Genomic DNA, 24,303 nt, shown 5'->3' with positions numbered 1-24,303 from the left:
TATGAAAACCAATAAAAATAATTGAAAAAGGAAAGGTAAACAATATAGTTAAGAAGCTATACTGAATACTCTGAGCTAAACTACAACAGAAAAGCAGGAAATTATACAAAATATTAATCTCAATAGTCTTGGATTCTGTTAAAATCAGTAAGAATGTGATAACATCAGGTGGGATGAATCTCCAAGTGAGATGCAATTAATGTACATAAATAGAAAAAGCTGTTAGAGTGGGCAGAAAGGATTTATTTCTTGGCGCAGGGAAGAATAACAAATGTTTCTCTCCCCAAGAAACTTGGGAGATAGGAAATCAAAATGGGTTCCTTTTGTAAGAATCCAAGAAAAAAAACAGAAGAGGGTTATTCAGCTCACATGCTGGCCCCACAATCTAATAAGATGATGGTTGATCTTTTTCCTCAGTACAAATTTCCTACACTAACTCCATATCCCTCTATTTACCCTCATATTTAAAATTCATTTGACTTCTGTTTACATCATATTGTGATCAAGCTTTCACAGTCCTCTGAGTACACAAAAAGATTCACACCTTATATGAGAAAAAAAATCGGTTCATCTCTGTCTGAAATGGTCAACTCTTTATTACCCCTGGTTCTACACTCTCCAACCAAGGGGAAATATCATCCCTGAAGTCGTGTTAAAAATTCGTAAGTTTCAATGAGATCACTGAGCTCAAGTATAGTCCCAGTCTATTTAATCTCTGCAAATTCAACAAACCTATCATAACTAGAATTTGTAAACATATGCTCTACTTCTTCCATCACAATTGGATCCTTCACGTATGGAGACTTGAGCTGCACACATTATGCTCAGGTGCAATTTCACGAGGGCCCAAATAACTGGAACAAAATCTTTTTACACTTAAGTAACAATCAATTTAACTGCCTTCCCAATTCTTTGCTGAACCTACAGGTAAATTTTCAAAAGCAATATATCCAAGTTAAAGTTATAAAGTTGCGTACAGGTGTAGACTGTGGGAAGGGTTGAGAGAATATATCATCCTGAAGCTTCAGTGAACAGCATAAGGAGTATCATGAGGAACCACAAGTGTTTGTCCATTTTGGAAAATATAGAACATACAGCACAATATAAGCCCTTCAGCCCTCGATGTGGTGCCGATCCATATATTCCTTTAAAAAAAGTACTAAACCCACCCTACCCCATAACCCTCTATTTTTCTTTCATCCACATGCCTTTGAGTCTCTTAAATGCCCCTAATGTTTCAGCCTCCAACACCATCCCTGGCAAAGGGATTCCAGGCATCCACAACTCTACATAAAAAAACTTACCCCTGATATCTCCCCTAAACTTCCTTCCCTTCACTTTGTACATATGTCCTCTAGTATTTGCTATTCCTGCCCTGGGAAACAGGAGCTGGCTGTCCACCCTATCTATGCTTCTCATAATCTTGTACACCTCTATTAAATGTCCTCTCATCCTTCTGCACTCCAAAGAGAAAAGTCCCAGTTCTACTAACCTTGTCTCATAAGATTTGTTTCCAATCCAGGCAACATCCTGGTAAATCTCCTCTGCATCCTCTCCATAGCTTCACATCCTTCCTATAATGTGGTGGCCAGAACAGAATGCAACACTCTCAGTGTGGTCTTATCAGAGATTTGTAGAGTTGCATCATGACCTGTCGACTCCTGTAATAAATCCCCTTATTAATGAAGCCCAGCATCCCATTGTCCTTCTTAACTATCCTATCAACTTGTGCGGCGACTTTAAGGGATGAATGCTTAAGAAACCAACCGTTAACCCTGTACTCAGCCTTCTGGTTTGTCTTTCCAAAATGTATCACCTCACACTTATCCGGATTGAACTCCATAACCATATAATCAGCTACTTTTCTGCCCAACTCTGCATCCTGTCTATATCTTCTTGTAACTTTCGACAACTTTCAGCTCCATCCACAACTCCTCAAACCTTCGTGTCATTCACAAACTTACTCTTCATCCAGGTCATTTATAAAAATCACAAAGAGCACGTGTCCCAGACAGATTTTTGCAGCACTCCACTAGTCGCCAACTTGCAGGCAGAATACTTTCCTTCTACTACTACTACTCTCTGCTTACTTCATGCACGCCTATTTTTTTTCCACACAGGCTCGAGAGGCATGACCTTCCCTTCACAAAGCCATGCTGAGTATCCTTGAGTAGACTGTACTTCTCCAAATCCTCATATCCTATCTTTAAGAGCCTTCTCCAATAGTTTACACACCATTGACATTAAACTCAGTGGTCCAGAATTATCCCTATTACCTTTTGGGGCTTCTTTGACCTGAACTGTTAACTTTTTTCTCTTTCATTAGATTTTGTTTGACCTATCAAGTGGTGTTCTGTTTTTTCAGGTTTCCAACATCTACACTTTTTTAATTTTCAATTCTTAACTTTCACTGATTTGTTTGCAAGAACATGCAGATTCCTCTGAACAGCAACATCTTTCAGTCTCTCAATTTGAACACAAAAGTTGATTGCCTCATGTTTTTCCACATTATATTCTATTGCAGCGGGATCGCTATGGTTATAGCTCAAGGTATCATGGGTTGTAGCTTGAGGTTGAAAGAAGAAGACTCACACACCAAGGGAGTGTAATCAACACTGGTTTTATTGAGCTGCAGCTCTGACTTTAAAAGAGAACCAGCCACATCACCACCGGGGCACAGCTTGAGCGAGGCCGGCTGCTGATTGGCTGTCCCAGATGTGCAAGCCCGGATTGGACCCCCTGTGATCCACTGGCAGTGATTGATCGATTCAACCACTATTTCTGCAGCCAATAGGAGCGGACATCTCATCCTGCGTGCTGTCTACTCAATTGTCGTGTTCGATGGCCATTTCCTGTCGGCCCGTGAGGCGATACACCATCTGCCTTGTCCTTAACTTTTCACTTCACCTGCTCTTTTCCCCCAGCTCCTCCCTGCATCTTCTTCATGGGTCACACTGCTGTGCAATTTTGCATCATCATCAAACTCTGGTACATAATATTTGATCTCCTCTTCCAAATCAGAGATGTGAATTGTGAATAACTGGGAATCAAGCACCAAACCCGCAGTATTCCACTATTCATAACCTTCCAACACAGGTGATCCATTTCTGTTTTCTGTTCATTAAACAATCCTCAATAGATGACAATATCTTACTTGTAATAATGCACATTCTAATTTTATTCAGTAATCTCTGAAGACAGATTCTCGACCTTCTAAAATTCAAATACCACCAAACTGACTGATTTATAAATTCAGTTAATCAAAAATCTCTCATCTCTAATAATTCAGAGAAATACCTCAAATGCACTTTTGTGAATGGTTTGAACAGAATCAAACTATATTCTTGAGCCAGTCCCCATATATATGGAAATAAAATGCATCTGCTCTACTTAGGTTAAAATTCTAAATCCAAATTCAAGACAAACTCAAGAGCAGTGGAATGCCCACTACCATTCGCTCACCACCACAGTACCCCCCCCCCCTCCCACAAGCATATTTGTTGTACACAACTTGAATGCAAAAGAACATGGAACAAATCCAGTACTTAACTAATCATTCCAAGTCCTTCTGAAATTGGTACAAAATTGCCTGAAAAGCTTTGACTCACTCAAATCATTTAAAACTTAACAATGGGTGGAGCTCAGTAAAGTCATGGAAGTATGTGGAGAGCTGAAAGAATTCAATTTGATGCCAAACAATATAAGCAAGGCATTGCCTTTTACTAGCAGATTCTGGAAATTCTGGTCTTGGACCAGAGGCTGCAGGATTAACGCATTCTTTGAAAGTCACTTAGTAAACAGTTAATTGATAAAACTGGATAATAATGGAAAGCTGCAAACTGCAGTACCAAAATGGTTTATTTAAAATAAAGAATTAATGAAAACATGACCGTTAAGAAAATTAGTATCAAGGCATCTGTGAAAAAGCACAAACAATGAAAACTAAAAGCTCAAGGCCAGATGTTCCAAACCCATGTAACAGCAACTATTTCAAATCAACAGGCTTGATTCAAAAATACTAAGACAGATCTATAATATTCTGGTTTTACATGTTCACTAAATTATAATATTTAATGCTGAACATCTGTAAAATACTCTATGCTGCTAAGTGGAATTGCCAGATTTCACGACTCATACCTATCACATTGTTGCATTATTGAAATTTCCTTAATAATTTCCTGCAGATCAGACTCCACTGGCACTTGCTTTATGGCAACAACTTGTCCAGATTCTTTATGGATTGCTTTAAAAACACTACCATAAGATCTGGAAAAAGAAAAGAAAAATTATTTTCAAGAATGCACCAAACAAATTAATAGTTAACTGATGACTTAAATATTCACATTGAAGTACCTCTTCTCTTTTTGAAAATGGTTGAATAGAATTCAATTCAAAAATTGGTGGTAAGCAAGAAAATTTGCAGCATCCACAGGAAGTAAAGGGCTGTCAACATTTCAGGCCTGAGCCCTTCCGCTGGAGTGCTGAGAATCTGGTGGATAAATAAAATGGTGTGAGCAGGAGAGGAGGGAGGAGTAAGAGGAATGGGAGAAGGGCATTGTACGTAAGCTAACAGGTAAGAAGTGCGAGGATGGAATGAAAGAAGAAATGATGGGGAAGGGGGCAGGAGGATAAGGATAGCTCCCTTATAGGAAAAGGAAAGGAAGGGCGTGGGGAGCTGAAGACAAAAGGATGAGAGAGAGAGAGAGAGAGAGAGAGGGGGTAACTTAAGTTGGAAAAGTCAATATTGATGTTGTCTGGTTAGAGAATACCCGGATGGAATACAAGGTGGTGTTCCTCCAATTTGCGCATGGCCTCACGCTAGGAGTTCAATGCCATGGACAGACATACCAGTCTGGCAATGGGGTGTAGGACGAAGCTGTTGGCCACAGGGAATACCTTCCTGTTGCAGAAGACTGAGTGAATGTGTTCAATTAAGTGATCTTCCAATTTGCATCCAGTCTCACCAATGTAGAGGATACCACATAGTCCAAAAGCAATGCCAACTCTCTTTTACTTTTATGGATGCGACATGACCTGCTGAGTGTTCTTCCAGCACTTTTGTGTACTAAATTCAAAACTTTACAAGGTACTTCAATATGTCAATCAAAAACAATTTAGTACTTATTCGTTCAAAATACAGATAATAAGTAACATATATAACAATAAACAAAACATGAACATAATATTTAATATATATAAAAAAAGAAAGAAAAAAAAGAAAGCCCCCCCCCCCCATTTTCAGCCAACTCTCCTATGGAGAGCCATAAAGAAAAGAGAGAAAAAAATAAAGAAAAGTAAAGCATACAAATTAAAATCATATAAATCAAAATGTAAATATTCTGAATATAACAACCACCTATTAATAAAAAAAACTATAGTTATCCGCGAAGCATATGTATTTTTTCCATTATTAAATAATACTTCATCTCATTATACCATCTATTAATATCAATCATATTCATATCTTTCCACGTACTAGCAATACATTCTTTTGCTACAGATAGCACCAAATACACAAAAGCAAATTAAAGTTTATCTAATCCCAAACAGCATGAAGAAAAAAATTCCAACAGTGTTACCACATCTAAAACACAAATCATATCTGACCAATGATATTTGGAAAAAATAAAACCAATATCAACTTCCCATTTATCTTTAGATTTATCCCAACCCTTTTTAATCCATACCATCCTGTAATATTTGATACATAACTAAAATATAACCCTTCTCTGGTACCCTCATAAGAAAATTCTCAAATTTAATCATTTAAATAAAATCATATCTCTACCGAACACATTTTACCAAAGATCGAACTCAACAATACGCTTACGCTTAATCGGATTGTTTAAACCCCAGACATTAAAGGAAGCAAACTTCAACTTTGACATATCCACTAATATTACTCAAAGCTAATAATATCAATATATAAAGACTCAGATCAACGTAAATAGGCCCTCCATTAGGAGAAAAAGAAACTACAAAGTCTAAATAAAATGAAAATTTTTAAAAAATCAAAGGAAACCCCCCCCCCCACCTTTTGTTTTACTACCAAAAGGTAGTAATCCCTAAACAAAAATTGGGTGTGGATCACCCACCAGTGGCTGATGACTAGTAGAACATAGAGCAAATCTCTCCCTCCCTAGCCAAAAGGAAAGTAAAAATAACAAAGTTCTTCTATTCATCCAAGGGATTCCGGTCTCAGTGACCCCATTTCAAGAGAGCGGACTCTTTCTATTCCCATTTCTGCCGTTTCTTCCATTTCCAGAACAACCAGATTTTTCTTTAGGAGATAATGATGGGCTAGGTCTTTGTCCTCTTACATCTGGCAACGAGTCAGCAAAACTCATTGTTTCATGCTCATTCTCAAAAAACCGAGATTGAAAGTCTCCACAAAACACCTTCAACACTGCCGGATAACGAAAAGTAGACTGATAACCTTTACGCCACAAAACTTCTTTAACTGAATTAAATCGATGCCGACGCTGAATAACCTCTTGACTCAAATCAGGATAGAAAAAAACTCTACTATTCTGCATCATTAACTAAGCTTATCGCTGTCTTGCGTTTTACACTGCTAGACGAAGTATCGTTTCTCTGTCCAAGTAATTCAAACATCGAATTATCACGGGTCTTGGTGGTTGACCAGACAAAGGTCTTCTTCTTAAAGCTCTATGAGCTCTTTCCAATACGAGACCTCCAGAGAAAAATTCCTGCCCCAGTGTTTGTGGAATCCATTCGGTAAAGAAACGAAGAGGATCTTGTTCTTCCATACCTTCTGGCAAACCAACAATCTTCACATTATTCCTTCTACTTTGATTCTCCAAATAAGCTACTTTCCTCTATAACTCCCTCTCATGTTCTCGCAATTCTTTAACGGATTTTTCCACCTCCAACACTTTTTCTGTATTAGAAGCCACTTGGTATTGACATTTCAAAAAAGCAGCCTGAAATTGTTTAAAATCCTCACAAACTGCTTCCAAACGTATCTTGACTGTATTCATTCCCAAACTGAGCCTTTGAGACATTTCATTCAACATAGGCTGAATGATAAGGCTTAGCTGTTTACATTGTAATTCAGAAAAGCTCAGCCCTGCTTTCTCTTGCGTAGCGGCAGAACCAGGTAACTGCAGCTCCTGCTGCATCTCAACAACAGGCAGTTTAACAGTTTTACTGCGGGTCTGGACTCCCAGCGACGGCACCCCGACTTCCTCAGGGGGCCGACGCTGTTCTCCCCCCACAGCCCATTGTTGCTTCAAAAACTAACAAAAAGGACCAAAATATTCAGATTAGAGTATACCCTGGGGTATTTCAGACAATGGAATCATCTTCTTGTGTGCCCCCTCCATTAAAGTTAAAGTTGGCAGGCTGCCAGGATCGGGATCCACATCGAGGGCACACGCACCTTCCTCCTGAGAAAGGGTAATTCCAACGATGTCCTTCTCCTGGTGAGTAGTAGTCATTTTTTCAGCTCCCACAGGCAATCTCCGTGATTTAGACTTGAAAGAAAACAAACCTGAAGTCGTAGGAGGCTGTTTAGGCTCTAAATCTTCAACACTCCGAAAGTGTAGTTTCTTCTGTACTTGAGGTTTAATCTTTTTACCATTAATAGCCATAACAATTCCTTGATACTTTAAACTAAGTTTTTAAAAATTTAAACCTGAAAACAAAGAGTTAAAAATGGGTTCTTAAAAGTCAGGCCAGAGAGGTCGAGATTACACATCTAGACTCTACGCCATCTTGCCACGCCCCTCAATTTCCTTTTACGCAAACAAATTTATCAAATTAATGCAATCCAATTCAAAACAATGAGATTAATTTGAATTATTCAATTAACCTGATTCTCTTGCACCTTCAATAAAGAAAACATGTTTATGAGTTTTTAGGAAAAAGACGCAACAATCTAAGAAGAGGAAAGTTTATAACTAAGCAGAATCTTAAAGTTGGTGATTAAGAGGTGGAATTCAGAATCAGGATTCCAGAGCAACAGCCCTAGGTTTCTATGTTCATAGAGTTAAAGAGAGCACAGAAACAAGCCCTTCAGCCCAATTAATGCACACCGACCACCAACTGCCCATTTACACAAATCCAACATTAGTCTTTTTTTTATTCTCCCCATTTTCTTATCAATGCTTCCCAGATTCTACCACTCAGCTGCACACTTTAGGAGTAATTTATACAGCCAGATTTCAGATTTATTGTCTGAATATTGTTAAATATTGTTGAGTCTAGAGGACCCCAAAACCCAGCAGCAAAAGAAATTCACCAAGACAAATGGTTACTTAAACAAAAGTTGCTTTTCATTATCTTTAAACATAAAACCAGGATTAAACTTTAACTTATTACTATTAACTTAACCCCCTTCAAATTCTAAGTGCACGTGCATGTAATGTATATATGTTCAGGAAAGTTCTTTGATTCACAGTCCAAGCTCACTTCTCACTCTTCCAAATTCACCAGTATCAGACAATCCTTATACTGTGCACAGAATTTAACATTTATGAATTTTCACCAGGCTCTGGTGTTTACAGGTAAATGGTTACCGCTCAGGAATGTTCTAGTTAGTTTCAGAAAGAGATTTGTTGCTCATTGGACACACACACAAAATGATTTCCTCCAACTAGTAACTTCAGTCAAAGAAACTTGCCCCATCATGGGTTTTCCAAATGATAACCTCTTCTTCCAGGTCACCAGAGAGTTCCTCTTATTTCAGGAGAAACACTCTAGCCAGCCATTTCCTCTTGTAAGAACTACAAGGGTTTTAAACAGGCTGAACTCAGAACTCGCAACCCATCTTCAGAATGTGGTCTTCAACAAGCCTACCAGCCTGCCATGCTGCAGCCTCCAAAAAGCAACCACAGAACTGTCCAACTAAATGCTCTCTCTCTCTTTGCAAAACCAAATGACCCCTCTTAGAACAGCAACTGCAACCAGACAGATTCCTGGCACCAGAATCAGTTTCTGCCTGGGCATCTGTTGCTTTAAAGACAATAGTCCATTTACTCCACAACATCAGTCCAATTAACACCTACTTGTGAAGTCTCCATAGGCATTCTTCAAAGTTTCTGTAAAGTCACTGTGAACATGAAATCCCTACTTCTGCATAGCTCTCGCATTTTAAATGAGATGTCTTTTGTGGTGTTACTGTCTGTTTGTGAAGTGACCTACACTAAACCACCCACAATCCATCTCTTTTAAAAACATATTTATATATCATATATAAAACACCCCATAACAATGCATACATGACATCATATACAACCCTGAGATTCCTTTTTCTTGCAGGCATAGCAGAATGTCCACTAAATGATAGTGCAAAAATAAACTAAACACAGCATAAAACATGTAAACAAATAAAGAACTGTAAACAGGTAAGAAATCTAAACAAATTGACTGCGCAATACAGAGTGAACAAAAAGAAAATCAATAAAGTGCTGTGACAGAGTATGTTATATTTTATATTAGATATAGATATGTTTTTGGAAGATAAATTGTTGGGGGGTGTTTAGTGTAGGTCATAAACACTTCACACACAGATCTCATTTAAAATGGCAGAGCTCTGCTCAAGTCACACAGTCCAAGCTCCCACAGCCTTTGTAAAGACTATGGAAACTGCTTTGTTGAAGGACTTGCAGGTAGATGTTAATTGGGCATGCTGTGGAGTAATGGATTATTGTTTTGGAAAGCAACAGATGAATGGACTCAGAAGATTGGGTCTGGTGCCGCAATCTGTCTGAATGCATTTCGCAGTTCTAAGAAGATCATGTGGTGGTTTCACAAGGGGGTGGGGGGGGGGGGGGGGGGGGGGAAGAGAGAGAGAGAAAAAAGACCAAACAGGTTTTCTCTGAGAGAGGGAGAGAAAGGGAGAGACAGAGGGAGGGAGGGTGAAAGACGACTGGTTTCCTTCAGTGGTTTTTGGAAGCTTCTTTGAAACCCTATTTTGAAGACGGGTTGTTAGTTTAGCCTGTTCAAAGCTCTTGTGGCCCATACAAGAGGAGATGGCTGGTTGTATGATGTTTTGCCTGAGATAAGGGAAACAAAAAAGGACTCTGCGATGACTTGAAAGAAAGAGGTTATCATTTGGAAAACCCCGATGGGGCAGGTTTCTTCGGCAAGACACTGACATGGCTGATTAAAAGGGATCAGTTTGTGTTGAGGAATAACAAATCTCTCTCTGAAAAGTGACAAGAACCTTCCTTAGTGGTAACCATTTATCTTTCAAACACCAAAGCCTGGTGAAACTCATAAATGTTAAATTCTGTGCACAGTATAAGAATTGCTTGGAACCAGTGAACTTGGAGGAATGAGAAGTGAGATTGGATTGTGAACCAAAGAACTTTTCTGAACTTATAATGTGACAGAATATGTTGTGCTTTATATTGTATATAGATATGATTTTGGGAGATAAAATGTGGCAGGTTTTTTTTAAGTGTAGGTCACATAAAAACATTTCAAAACAGATCTCATTGAAAAATACTGGAGCCCTGCTCAAGCCAGACAAACTGGTTCCGAGAGCCTTTGCAAAACATTTGAAGATTCCCAAGGGGCTTCACTAATGGATTGTTGTTTTGAAAAGCAACAGATGAAAGATGGGCTGTCTGAGTGTAGTTTGCTTTTCTAAGAGGGCCATGTGGTTTTTGCAAGCAGAAAGGGGATCAAACAGACTTTTCTCTGAGTGAGAAAGAGAATGCAGTTCAGCACCTGGGACTGGAACAGGACAAGCCAGCAAGCTTGTGGAAAAACCCAATTTTGAAGACAGGTTGTGACACGAAAGCCTGGTCAAAGCCCTTGTGGCTCATACAAGAGGAGTGGACAAGCTGCCAAATGTTTCAAATGTGACCTGAAAGAAAGAAGTTATCATCTGGAAAACCCCGATGAGGCAGGTTTCTTCGGCAAGACACTGACGTGGCTGATTAAAAGGGATCAGTTGTGTTGAGGAACAACAAATCTCTCTCTTAAAAGTGACAAGAACCTTCCTTAGCGGTAACCATTTATCTTTCAAACACCAAAGCCTGGTGAACTTCATAAATGTTAAATTCTGTGCACAGTATAAGAATTGCCTGAAATCAGTGAAATTGGAGCAGTGAGAAATGAGATTGGATTGTGAATTAAAGAGCTTTTCTAAACTCACACATGCATTACAAACACGTGCGCTTAGAATGAGAAGGGGGTTAAGTCAGGTTAAGTAAGTTAATAGTGATGTTAAAGTTGAACCTGTTTTCATGTTGAAAGATAATTAAAATCAACTTTTGTTTAAGTAACCATTTGTCTTGGTGAATATCTATTACTGCTGGGTTTTGGGGTCCTCTGGGTTCGTAACATTTTGCGGGAATGTCTTTTGGGGTTGAAAATTTGAGTTTTGGGATCTTAAACTTCTGGAGTTTTTGTAATTTATTAGTTAATTGGTTTTTCCAAGCTAATTTAAAGCTTGTGTGTGTGAAAAACAGCAGCAATGGATGTTGATACATTTTTATTTCAGCCATCAGCTAGAGAAAAGAGGAACTGATGGCTAATTCTTTATTTTTTTTGATAACTTTATTTATATATATATATATATATATATATATATATATAAATTTAAAAAACCACCACCCCTCCACCATCCCCACAACGGACCCCTCAAGGGGAGTCAAAACATATCAGTTAATTTTGCGTGATGTGTCAAACTTACAGTAAAAAAATTAAGATATTTCTAAACCCATACATTTCAAAGGTGACCACATCTGAACAAAAAGAGAGTAATTATCAAGCAAATTATATGTTATTTTCTCCATATAAATACAAAATTTTAACTCATAATGCCAACGAGCTATATTTAATTCCAATTTATCTTTCCATATAATTGCAATACATTTTCATGGTACTGCTAATGCCAAACGAACAAACGTCATCTGAAACTTGTCCAATCCTAAACCAGTAACTAAAGATACAGTATAACCCAACAAAAAAAATTAATGGATCCAATGGTAATTTAGTCTTAAATAATTCTTCCAAAAAAATTTAATTTTTTTTCCAAAATGGTTGAACTTTATCACAAGATCAAACTATATGAAAAAAAGTTCCAGTTTGAATTCCACATCTAAAACATAAATCTGAATTATTAAACCCATATCTTTTTAACTTTTCAGGAGTCAAGTATAGCTGATGTAAAAAATTATAATTAACCAGATTATATCTTACATTAATTAATTTACTCACACCATCTTGACACATAACTTCCCATTCCTCCTGAAGTGTATCAAAAAATAAAGCTTCTTCCCATTTAATTCTAGATTTACTTAAATTTGGTTTATTCATCTTGTCTTGTCACAAAGTATACGTTTCTGAAATAAATCCCTTTTTTTTGTATCCAAAATTAAAAGCTCAAACTTACCGTAAATATTCGTGTATATGTGAAAAAAAATTCCCCCTTTTTTTCCCCTCAAAAATAGGGGGGGGGGGGGGTCGCATTATACACGAGAGTAAAAAAAATGTTTTTAATTTCTGCAGGCAGGCAGGCAGTAGTCGGCAGTGTGACTCAGACAGCCAGGCGAGTGGTAGTAGGCAGCGTGACTCGGGCAGCCGATCAGGCAGGTGGGCGAGTGGTAGTCGGCAGCGCGACTCAGGAGGCTGGGCAGGCGGGTGGAGAGACATGAGTGCGACTCAGGAGGCCGGGCGGGCAAGCGGAGAGATGCGAGCGTGACTCAGGTGGGTGAGGGGAGGGGGTCGTATTATACATGGGGGTAAAATTGTTCCCCTTTTTTTCCCCTCAAAAATTTGGGGGGGTCAAATTATACACGGAACACATTATACACAAATATTTATGGTAGTTAAGTTAGGTAGCATAATTTCTCTTCCAAAATTATTTATCACCAAAGCTCACACTTGATAATATACAAATAGAGAATTAGATGGTATCCCAAATTTCTCCTTTGGTCTAGTAAATGAAAGAAACTGTCCATCTTCAAAACAATCATCCACCACCTTAATACCCTTAGAATTTCAAATCCTTAAATATATGATAAGAGGAATGGGAGTGGGAAGAAGGAAGAAATGATGCAAAGTCTGTTTGACATTGAAGACCCGAAACAATCTTTGTCTGAACTGGAGTCAATAGGATGAACTTGAATAAGATGATTAATTTCTAAAGAAGCTCAGCTGGGGTGGTGGGTGACTCTGATACTTCCGAAGTCATCTGCCACTAGTGGTATTGTTCACACCTGGTTAATTGGGGACTTACTACATTTGTTGTAGTTTTGGGAAGGTTTTTTTTTAATATATACTTTATTTTGCTTTTTTTTATTTTTGTGTAGTTTGAGAGGTGAATTTTTATTTACACAAGGGGATCTTTTTTATATATATATTTGTATTTGCTGTGTGAGGTGATCTTTTGAGTAAAATATAGCTAATTTGAATTTTGCAACTTTTAATGTTCAGGGTCTTAATAATCCGATTAAACAAAAGCATGTACTGGCGTATATTAAAAAGATGAAGGGTGATAATGCGTTTTTTACAGGAAACACATCTGACTGAGAGAATACATAAGAAGTTGAAAAAGGATTGGGTTGGACATGTTATTGCTTCTTTTAATTCTAAGGCAAGAGGAGTAACAATTTTGGTACATAAAAAGATACCGTTTGAATTGGAATCATTCTCTGTGACAGCAGGCAGAGTTTCGATGGTGAATTGTAAAATTGTAAAATTTTTGAGGAAGTGTGGACACTTTTGAATGTTTACACACCTAATGTGTAACAGTGTGCATCTGAAACTTTTTTTGATTTTGAATCAGGCTAATGAAAATATTTTAATTGGAGGAGATTTTAATTGTGTTTTGGATCCATTATTAGATAAATCTCCAAAAAGTGTAAAGAAATCTAAGATGGCTGTACAAATGGAAGCTTTGATGAAAGATTTGAATTTGGTTGAAATTTGGAGAAGGTTAAATCCGACAGAAAAAGATTTTTCTTTTTATTCATCTTGACACGATTCTTTTTCTAGAATTGATTTGTTTTTAGTATCAGCATATCTTCAGGCTCGAATTATTCAGGCTGAATATAAGAGTGGGATTGGGTCCGATCATTCTATGCAATTTATATCTTGTATTGATCCTGAACCTATGGAGACGACCTATCGATGGAGATTTAATGCAATGTTATTGAAACAATCTGCATTCACAATCTATATTAAGGAACACATTGTATCCTTTTTGCAAATAAATGCCAATTCGGTACAGAGTAATTTTGTTTTATGGGATGCTTTGAAAGCATATTTGCGTGGTCAAATTATTAGTTACTCTGCAAGAATTAAGAAACAATTTTTGGCAGAGAGCCTGACTTTGGAGAAGGAAATATGAGTTTTAGAAAAAGATTTTCAAAAGGAATTTTACTGAAGATAAAAAAAAAGCAGCGTTGACTAAATTGAAACTTTGTTATAATACATTACAAACGTATCAAAATGAAAGACTAATACAGAGATCTAAACAACATTATTGTGAATTAGGGGATAGAGCCCATAAAGTGTTGGCTTGGAAGTTGAAGGCTGAGCAGGCTTCGAGGTTAATTAATGCTGTAAAACGAACTTGACAGTTACAAATAAACTCAGGAAATTAATTATCAATTTCTTTAATTTTATCAAAAGTTATATACTTCTGAAGGGGTTCATGAAAATGGTTTTATTGAGTCTTTTTTAGCTGCTTTAGATTTGCTGGTTTTAAAGGATGAGGACGTGAAGGAATTGGAGGCCCCATTTACAGATTTTGAAATTAAGGAGGCTATACAAACTATGGCAAATGGGAAATCTCCCGGAGATGATGGGTTTACTGCAGAGTTTTATAAGGAGTTTAATGAAGTTTTGTCTCCTGTATTTATGGATGTGCTTAAACAAGCAACAGATGAGAAATCACTCCAGACTCTTTTTCAAGAGCGATAATTACAGTATTTCCAAAGAAAGACAGAGATCCTTTGAAGGAAGGTTCATACCGACCAATTTCTTTATTGAATGTAGATTATAAAATAGTAGCTAAATTATTAGTAAACAGACTTGCTAAATGTTTACGACAAATGGTACATGTTGATCGGGCAGGTTTTATTAAGAATAGATATGCCTCGGATAATATTTTTAGATTGATTACTTCGATCAATGCATCGAGACATCAGCCCAACCAACCAATTACAGTTGCACTTGATGCAGAAAAAGCATTCGACCAAGTGGAATGGCATTTTTTATTTAAAGTACAAGAAAAATTTAAGTTCGGGCCACTTTTTACTGGTTGGGTCAAGGCATTATATAAAAATCCAGTTGTTAAGGGTGGTGAAAAATGGTCAAACTTCATCATTTAAATTATCGAGATCCACACGTCAAGGTTGTCCATTGTCACCACCCTTATTTGCATTGGTCATAGAGCCATTAGCTCAAGCTATCAGACAAAATAGTAATATCAAAGGAATAAAAATTGCTGAAGATGAATATAAGATCAATTTATTTGCAGATGATGTGTTATATATTTAACACATCCGGAACAATCTTTGAAATATTTGCAAGAGTGTTTGGAGCAATATGGAGTCATGCCTGGGTATAAAGTTAATTGGAATAAAAGTGAAATTTTACCAGTCTCAGATGATTATTATACTGATTGTAAACAGATTACAAAGCTTAGATGGTCTAATAAAATAAAATATTTGGGGTAACTGTTGATGTAAATTATCAATCTTTATACAAATTAAATTTTGTATCGTTATTTAAAAAATTTAAAGTAGATTTGAATAAGTGGAAAGATCTTCCTTTAACATTAAAAGGCTGTTTGAATTGTTTTAAAATTAATGTTTTTCCACACATTCAATATCTTTTCCAATCAATTCCATGTGTACTTCCAAAGGCATTTTTCAGCATTTGAATACTGCGATGAGAAAGTTTTTGTGGGAAGGTAAATTAGCTAGGGTTGCACTGCAGAAATTGACTTGGAAGTATGCTTTAGGTGGACTTCAATTGCCTCATTTTCAGAATTATTATGAGGCGGCGCAACTAAAATTTGTTAATAGGATGTTTGATGTTACTCAACCTCCTGGGTGGGCTAAAGTTGAAATGGCATGTATTTCTGAGCCTCAAGTTCATCAATTTATATTTAAGTGGAATCATTTGTTACAGGGATATAATATGCAGGTTTTAAAACACCTATTAGAGATTTGCACTAAAAGAATTTATAGTTCTAGGGGTAAGATTCTGGTCCAATCTCTGATGGTTATTTCTAAGGCATTAAAGCTGAGTGAAGTCAAGCATTGGATGAGGAAAATACAAATAGAGGATTATAGTGAAATATTATATGGGTGAGAGAAAATTTATTGAGAAAGACTTAGATAATTTTCTGGAGGATAGATCTTTTGACTGGCAATTGGAATTAGAGAAATTGAGGGTGGAAGAGGAAAGATAGAAATGGAATTTTGAGTTGCAGAAACAACAACATGAGGCAGAGGAATAAAAAAAAGAGGCTGAAAAATGGAGGAAGGATGATGAAAGACAAAGAAAATATGACTTGCAAAAGCCTGAAAGGGATAGACAGTTTCAATTAGAGAAGTTAAAAATTGAGATGGAGGGAAGTAAGAGAATTGAGGCTGTAACTCCTGGGGAGAGGTTTTTGGCTAGTAGAGAGGTAAATCTAGTTCCTCCTTTTGATATAGAAACATATTTTCAACTTTTTGAAAAGGTTGCTGAGAGCTCAAGATGGCTAAAAGAAAAATGGCCTCTTATACTCCAAAGTGTACTGAAGGGAAAAGCACACATTGCACACTCTAGTTTGACTACAGAGCAAGTGGCAAATTATGATACTGTTAAACAAGCAGTATTGAATGCCTATGAGTTGGTTCCAGAAGCATAGAGACAAAAATTTAGGAGTTTGGTGAAAACATGGAATCAATCTAATATGGATTTTACTCTGGGAAAATCTGCATCTTTTGACCATTGGTGCGACTCAAAAGGAATAAATAATGATTATGGCAAAGAAGCGAGCTGCCCACCAGGCTCACCTTACAAAGCCGTCCTGTCCAGAGAAGAAACAAGCCTTCCGTCGCGCATGCAGCCATCTTCAGCGCAAACTCCGGGAGATCCAAAATGAGTGGTGGACTAGCCTCGCCAAACGAACCCAGCTCAGCGCGGACATTGGCGACTTCAGGGGTTTCTACGAGGCTCTAAAGGCTGTGTACGGCCCCTCACCCCAAGTCCAAAGCCCGCTGCGCAGCTCAGACGGCAAAGTCCTCCTCAGCGACAAGATCTCCATCCTCAACCGATGGTCAGAACACTTCCAATCTCTTTTCAGTGCCAACCGCTCAGTCCAAGATTCTGCCCTGCTCCAGCTCCCTCAACAGCCCCTAAGGCTAGAGCTGGATGAGGTCCTCACCCAGGATGAGACATATAAGGCAATTGAACAACTGAAAAGTGGCAAAGCAGCAGGTATGGATGGAATCCCCCCAGAGGTCTGGAAGGCTGGCGGCAAAACTCTGCATGTCAAACTGCATGAGTTTTTCAAGCTTTGTTGGGACCAAGGAAAACTGCCTCAGGTCCTTCGTGATGCCATCATCATCACCCTGTACAAAAACAAAGGCGAGAAATCAGACTGCTCAAACTACAGGGGAATCACGCTGCTCTCCATTGCAGGCAAAATCTTCGCTAGGATTCTCCTAAATAGAATAATACCTAGTGTCGCCGAGAATATTCTCCCAGAATCACAGTGCGGCTTTTGCGCAAACAGAGAACTACTGACATGGTCTTTGCCCTCAGACAGCTCCAAGAAAAGTACAGAGAACAAAACAAAGGACTCTACATCACTTTTGTTGACCTCACCAAAGCCTTCGACACCGTGAGCAGGAAAGGGCTTTGGCAAATATTAGAGCGCATCGGATGCCCCCCAAAGTTCCTCAACATGGTTATCCAACTGCACGAAAACCAACAAGGTCGGTCAGATACAGCAATGAGCTCTCTGAACCCTTCTCCATTAACAATGGCGTGAAGCAAGGCTGTGTTCTCGCACCAACCCTCTTTTCAATCTTCTTCAGCATGATGCTGAACCAAGCCATGAAAGACCTCAACAATGAAGACGCTGTTTACATCCGGCACCACACGGATGGCAGTCTCTTCAATCTGAGGCGCCTGCAAGCTCACACCAAGACACAAGAGAAACTTGTCCGTGAACTACTCTTTGTAGACGATGCCACTTTAGTTGCCCATTCAGAGCCAGCTCTTCAGCGCTTGACGTCCTGTTTTGCGGAAACTGCCAAAATGTTTGGCCTGGAAGTCAGCCTGAAGAAAACTGAGGTACTCCATCAGCCAGCTCCCCACCATGACTACCAGCCCCCTCACATCTCCATCGGGCACACAAAACTCAAAACGGTCAACCTGTTTACCTATCTCGGCTGCACCATTTCATCAGATGCAAGGATCGACAACAGACTCGCCAAGGCAAATAGCGCCTTTGGAAGACTACACAAAAGAGTCTGGAAAAACAACCAACTGAAAAACCTCACAAAGATAAGCGTATACAGAGCCGTTGTCATACCCACACTCCTGTTCGGCTCCGAATCATGGGTCCTCTACCGGCATCACCTACGGCTCCTAGAACGCTTCCACCAGCGTGGTCTCCGCTCCATCCTCAACATTCATTGAAGCGACTTCATCCCTAACATCGAAGTACTCGAGATGGCAGAGGCCGACAGCATCGAGTCCACGCTGCTGAAGATCCAGCTGCGCTGGGTGGGTCACGTCTCCAGAATGGAGGACCATCGCCTTCCCAAGTTCGTGTTATATGGCGAGCTCTCCACTGGCCACCGTGACAGAGGTGCACCAAAGAAGAGGTACAAGGACTGCCTAAAGAAATCTCTTGGTGCCTGCCACATTGACCACCGCCAGTGGGTTGATATCGCCTCAAACCGTGCATCTTGGCGCCTCACAGTTCGGTGGGCAGCAACCTCCTTTGAAGAAGACCGCAAAGCCCACCTCACTGACAAAAGAGGAAAAACCCAACACCCAGCCCCAACCCACCAATTTTCCCCTGCAACCCCTGCAACCGTGTCTGCCTGTCCCGCATCAGACTTGTCAGCCACAATCGAGCTGACATGGACTTTTACCCCCTCCATAAATCTTCGTCCGCGAAGCCAAACCAAAGTGAAGTGATGACACATTAAAAGAATTGATATTAACTGAGGAAATTAAAAGGTGTGTTCCAATTGAGATTAAATTATACCTTGAGAGAGACATGGGGACGTGGCGACAAACGGCTAGATTAGCAGACGATTTTGCCCTAGTTCACAAAAATACATTTCAGAATAGTGAGCCTGTTCAGAAAATTAATGTGGAGCAGACTTGTAAGCCTGAAATTAATCTGGGGAGAATGTTAAGAGGAAAGATGAAGGTAAGGTGGGAAAGGACAGAAAATCTGGATTTGTATGTCATTTTTGTAAGAAACCTGGTCATAGAGGTGTTTAAGATTTTAAAAGGGACAGACAGAGTAAATGTGGATAGGCTTTTTCATTTAAGTGTAGGGGAGATTCAAACTAGAGGGCATGGTTTAAGATTGAAGGGGGAAAATTATAAGGGGAATATGAGGGGAAATTTCTTTATGCAAAGGGTGGTAGGGATGTGGAATGAGCTTCCGGCATACGTGGTTGAGGCGGGATCATTGGTTACATTTAAGGAAAGACTGGATAGTTACATGGAGAGGAGAGGACTGGATGGGTATGGACCGGGTGCTGGTCAGTGGGACGAGAAGGGTGGGGATTTGTTACGGCATGGACTAGTAGGGCCGAACTGGCCTGTTCTGTGCTGTAAGTGGTTATATGGTTATATGGTTATGGTTATGTTGTTGCAAATTGTCTCGTATTAAAAATGAGACGAGAAAAAGGAGGTTTTACCAGAAGCGTGTATTCAGACAGTTGAATTTAAGGAGAACAGATGTTCCAAACCTGGTAAGGGTGTTATGGATGTTTTCAAACCTTTGAGTCAGAAGGCTTTGTTTCAGTAAAGGAAGGAGAATCACAAGTTCCAGTTAAAATTCTTAGAGATACTGAGGCTGCTCAGTCACTGTTGTTGGAAAATGTTTTAACTCTTGATCAGAAGACTGACACAGGGGAGACAATTTTGATTAAAGGTGCTGGAAGTGAGGTAGAGTCAATATCTCTTCACAACATAGTGCTGAATTCAGAATTAGTTAAAGGACCTGTTGCAGTAGGAGTAATTTTAAAGTTACCCATGATTTGGCAGAGGATAAAGTTGGGTCAGTTTTGAGATTAGCAAATTGGCCGAGAAAGGATGAGGTTAGAGAGGATTGTGAGATATATCCTGCATTTGCTGTTACAAGGTCTTTGTCTCAGAAAATGATGAGAGCTGAGGAAGATCCAGTTGATAGAGACATGCCCAGTACTTCTGAAATAGTTTTGAAAGAGCAGGGTAATTGTGAGAGTAAGGATTTCTCTTTGTCAAGGAAAGAGCTAGTTCAGCAACAGAGGGAGATACAGATCTTATTGACTTAAGGGACAAAGCAGTAAGTGAACAGGAGATAAAGAAATGGCTTGTGGATATTACTTGAAAGGTGATTTGTTGATGAGGAAGTGGAGACCTCTTGATATTCCTGCTAGTGAAGAATGGTGGGGTGATTCATCAGGAGGTCATTCCTAGCAATTACCAGAATGAAATTTTAAATCTAGCCCACAGTACACCTTTGGGTGGTCATCTTCGTGATGAATAAGATTTTGAGAATTTTTCTGGCCTGGTTTGAGGAAGGATGTTGTAAATTGGTGCCGGACTTATCACTTGTGTCAGGTTGTGAGGAAACCTAACCAGGGTCCTCCAATGGCTCCACTGCAACCTATTCCTATTGTTGGGGAACCTTTCACTTGGGTTATTGTGGATTGTGTAGGTCCCCTGCCTAAAACGAAGTCTGGAAATCAGCACTTATTAATAATTATGTGAACAGTCGAGATTTCCAGAGGAAATTCCATTAAGGAATATTAATGCAAAAATGGTGGAAAAGACTCTGGAATGATTTTTCACAGTTTTTGGATTACCTATAGAGATCCAGAGTGAGCAAAGATCTAATTTTATGTCTTGGTTGTTTCAGCAGTTGATTTATGAGTTGGGAATAAAACAGATCACTTCTTCTGCATACCATCCTGAAACTCAGGGAGCTTTGGAAAGATTTCATTCTACTTTTCAAAATATGATGAGGATTTATTTTCTGGAGAATGGAAAATATTGGGATGAAGGGATTCATTTATTGTTACTTGCAGCAAGGGAGGCTGTGCAGGAGTCATTAGGTTTCGGCCCTTTTGAAATTGTGTTTGGACATCAGGTTAGAGGACCTTAAATGTTGATAAAAGAACAGTGGGTTAATGAGGATGTGCAGTTAGACTTGCTGGATTAGGTTTCTAAATATAAAGGTAGGTTACAAAAAGTGTGGACTTTGGCTCAAGAGAATTTAGAAATGGCTCAGGGTAAAATGAAGCATTTATTCGAGAGGAAAACTCAAGTGAGGAATTTTAAGACAGGAAGTAAAGTTTTAATTTTGTTTCCAACAATCCTTTGAGAGCTACACTTTCTGGACCGTATGTAGTTATATCAAAAATGAATGATATTAACACTCCAGATCGAAGGAATAAAACTCAGGTTTGTCACATAAATATGTTGAAACCTTATTATGAGGATAAGATAGTGGAGAACAATTAGTATCAGAGGTGTTGGCTGTTGACAGGGTTGAGGAAGTTATGGATCATAAGATTATGCAAACAGAATCTTGTGAGGGTAACCTTAAAGAAACCATGGTTCCTGTCCGCCTAACTAATGCAGCAATTTTGGAAAAGTTAGGCCATCTTAAAACACAAGAACAGATGCAGTTGAAAGAATTAATTTTGAAATTTACAAATTTGTTTCCTGATGTGCCAAAAAGAACGTCTGAGATTTTTTATTATGTGGACGTGGGAGAAGCAAGTCCCATAAAACAACACCCATATACAATAAACATTCAGAAGAGTAAAATCATGGATAAGGAGGTGGAATATATGTTGAGAAATTATATTATTAGACCTTCAAACTCAGATTGGAGTTCTCTTTGTATTCTGGAACTGCAACCAAATGGAACTGTTAGGTTCTTTACAGATTACAGGAAGGTTAATTCAATAACTAAAACAGATGCTTATCCTATTCCGAGGATAGATGACTATATTGATAAAATTGGGAAAGCTAAATTTCTTACAATTGGATTTGCTGAAGGGTGACTGATGTACACCTCAAACTGAGAGAGGAAAGAATATTTCGGATTTTATAACTCCATCCGGTTTATACAAGTTGGCATGAAAAAAAGGATGATTAATTTGGTAATCCAAGGGTTAACACATACAGATGCTTATATTGATGACTTGGTCACAAAAAGTAACACATGGGAAGAACATCTAAGGGAATTGCACAAATTTTTTGCAACATTATCCAAAGCAAACTTAACTGTTAATTTAGTAAAAAGTCAATTTGCAAATGCCACCGTAACATACTTAGGTCATGTAGATGGTCATGGCAAAGTTGCACCTATTCAAGCTAGCGTGAATACAATTTCTGAGTTTCCTATTCCCAATGGCAAGAAAGCAGTGAGAAGGTTTTTAGGAATGGCAGGATATTATAGGAAATTTTGCTGAGGTTGTTCTTCCTTTGACCAATCAAGAGGAGAAATCTGTGTGGACTAAAGTTTGTCAAACAGCTTTCAAAAATTTAATGGAGATGCTATGCCATTACCCTGTTTTAAAATCACCTGCTTTTGACAGACCATTTTCTTTAGCACTGGATGCTGCAATTTTATTACAAAAAAATAATGAAATTGACCATCCAATTGCCTACTTTTCAAAAAAAATCAATGTTTATAAAAGGAACTAATCCACTATTGAGAAGGAACTATTGTCTATAATATTTGCTCTGCAGAATTTTGATGCATATCTAGGTACCTCTCATGAACCAATTCTGATATTTACTGATGTTACGAGCCCAAAGGACCCCAAAACCCAGCAGCAATAGATATTCACCAAGACAAATTGTTACTTAAACAAAAGTTGTTTTTAATTATCTTTAAACATGAAAACAGAATCACACTTTAACTTATCACTATTGACTTAACTAACCTAACTTAACCCCCTTCTAATTCTAAGCACACGTGTATGTAATGTGTGTGTAAATTTAAGAAAAGTTCTTTGGTTCACAGTTCAATCTCACTTCTCATTCTTCCAAGTTCACTGGTTCCAGACAATTCTTATACTGTGCACAGAATTTAACATGTACAAAGTTCACCAGGCTTTGGTGCTCGAAAGGTAAATGTTTTACCACTCAGGAAGGTTCTTGTAGTTTTGCAGAGAGAGATGTGTTGTTTCAGGATTTCCACAAATGAGGGACCACCATTAGTCACCTCAATGTCTTGCTGATGAAACTTGCTCCATCTGGGTTCTCCAGATGGTAACCTCTTTCTTTCAGGCTAACACAGAGTTCCTTTCTGTTTCACTTATTCCAAGAGAAACATCAGACAGATAGCACTTCCAGCCATCCGCCACTCTGAAGCTTCTGTTTCAGTTCAAACAAGTTCCTCCTGGCTGACATTGTTCAGTCTCTCTCTCTCTCTCCATCTCTGAGATTCAAACTGCCAGCCACATGTCCTTCTCTCTCTCACTTGTTAAACCCCCTCCTTCTCCAGCAAACAATAGGAGTTAGTCTTCTGCTCTCATCTAAGTAAACAAACCTCTCATTGACCTTTGAGTGAGTTCTTTGCGGAGACATCAGAAATGTCCAACACAGACGACCTGACTCCAGTCCATTCATTTCATGACATCATTTCAATTAGCACCTACTTGTGAAATGTGCATAGCATTCTCCATAATTTCTCTAAAGTCACTGAATATGAATTCTTCAGTATTTCAAATAAGAACTGTTTTAAAATATGTGTATGAATATAATCTACTCTAATTTTAACAATTTATCTCCCAAAAACATTTCCAAATATTCCATCTAACTTTCATCACATTGACCACAATCCTCTGGTGTTTTTGAATGAAATTAAGAATAAAAACAGAAGATTGTTAAACTGGAGTTTAATATTGCAAGAATGTAATCTGCAAATTAATCATATCATTGGTACAAATGATGTGACCACAGATTGTTTGTCAAAATGTTAAAATTGAACATCTATGTAACATTGAGTTACATTATTAAAACATGTTACATATTGTGTATTAGTGATTTTAAAGTCAGTTTAATTGTAAGTGAATTTTAAATCAAGAGTTACAATTTCTTTACAGAGGGTAAGTGTGACAGATTATG

General features: G+C 38.4%; 1 protein-coding gene across 7 annotated transcripts in view; it reads right to left on the bottom strand.

The window, feature by feature from the left end:
• The window catches only part of stk3 (serine/threonine kinase 3 (STE20 homolog, yeast)), a 564,172-nt gene that overhangs the window by 464,829 nt on the left and 75,040 nt on the right, over positions 1–24,303 (bottom strand). For 6 of the 7 annotated variants that reach the window (XR_011352582.1, XM_069922527.1, XM_069922523.1 and 3 more), the window contains exon 3: positions 4,138–4,266. The exons of the other annotated variant lie outside the window; for it this stretch is intronic. Coding sequence is in view for 5 of the 6 variants with exons in the window: in XM_069922527.1 (XP_069778628.1) it covers positions 4,138–4,266 (129 nt within the window). In the remaining variant the exon portion in view is untranslated. The remainder of the gene's footprint in view (positions 1–4,137; positions 4,267–24,303) is intronic. 7 annotated transcript variants of the gene reach the window in all.

Source organism: Narcine bancroftii, chromosome 2 (genome assembly GCF_036971445.1).
Source record: "Narcine bancroftii isolate sNarBan1 chromosome 2, sNarBan1.hap1, whole genome shotgun sequence".
NCBI classification, from domain to species: domain Eukaryota; kingdom Metazoa; phylum Chordata; class Chondrichthyes; order Torpediniformes; family Narcinidae; genus Narcine; species Narcine bancroftii.
The sequence above is the reverse complement of the archived record's forward strand: the minus strand, read 5'-3'. Positions and strand labels throughout refer to the sequence as shown.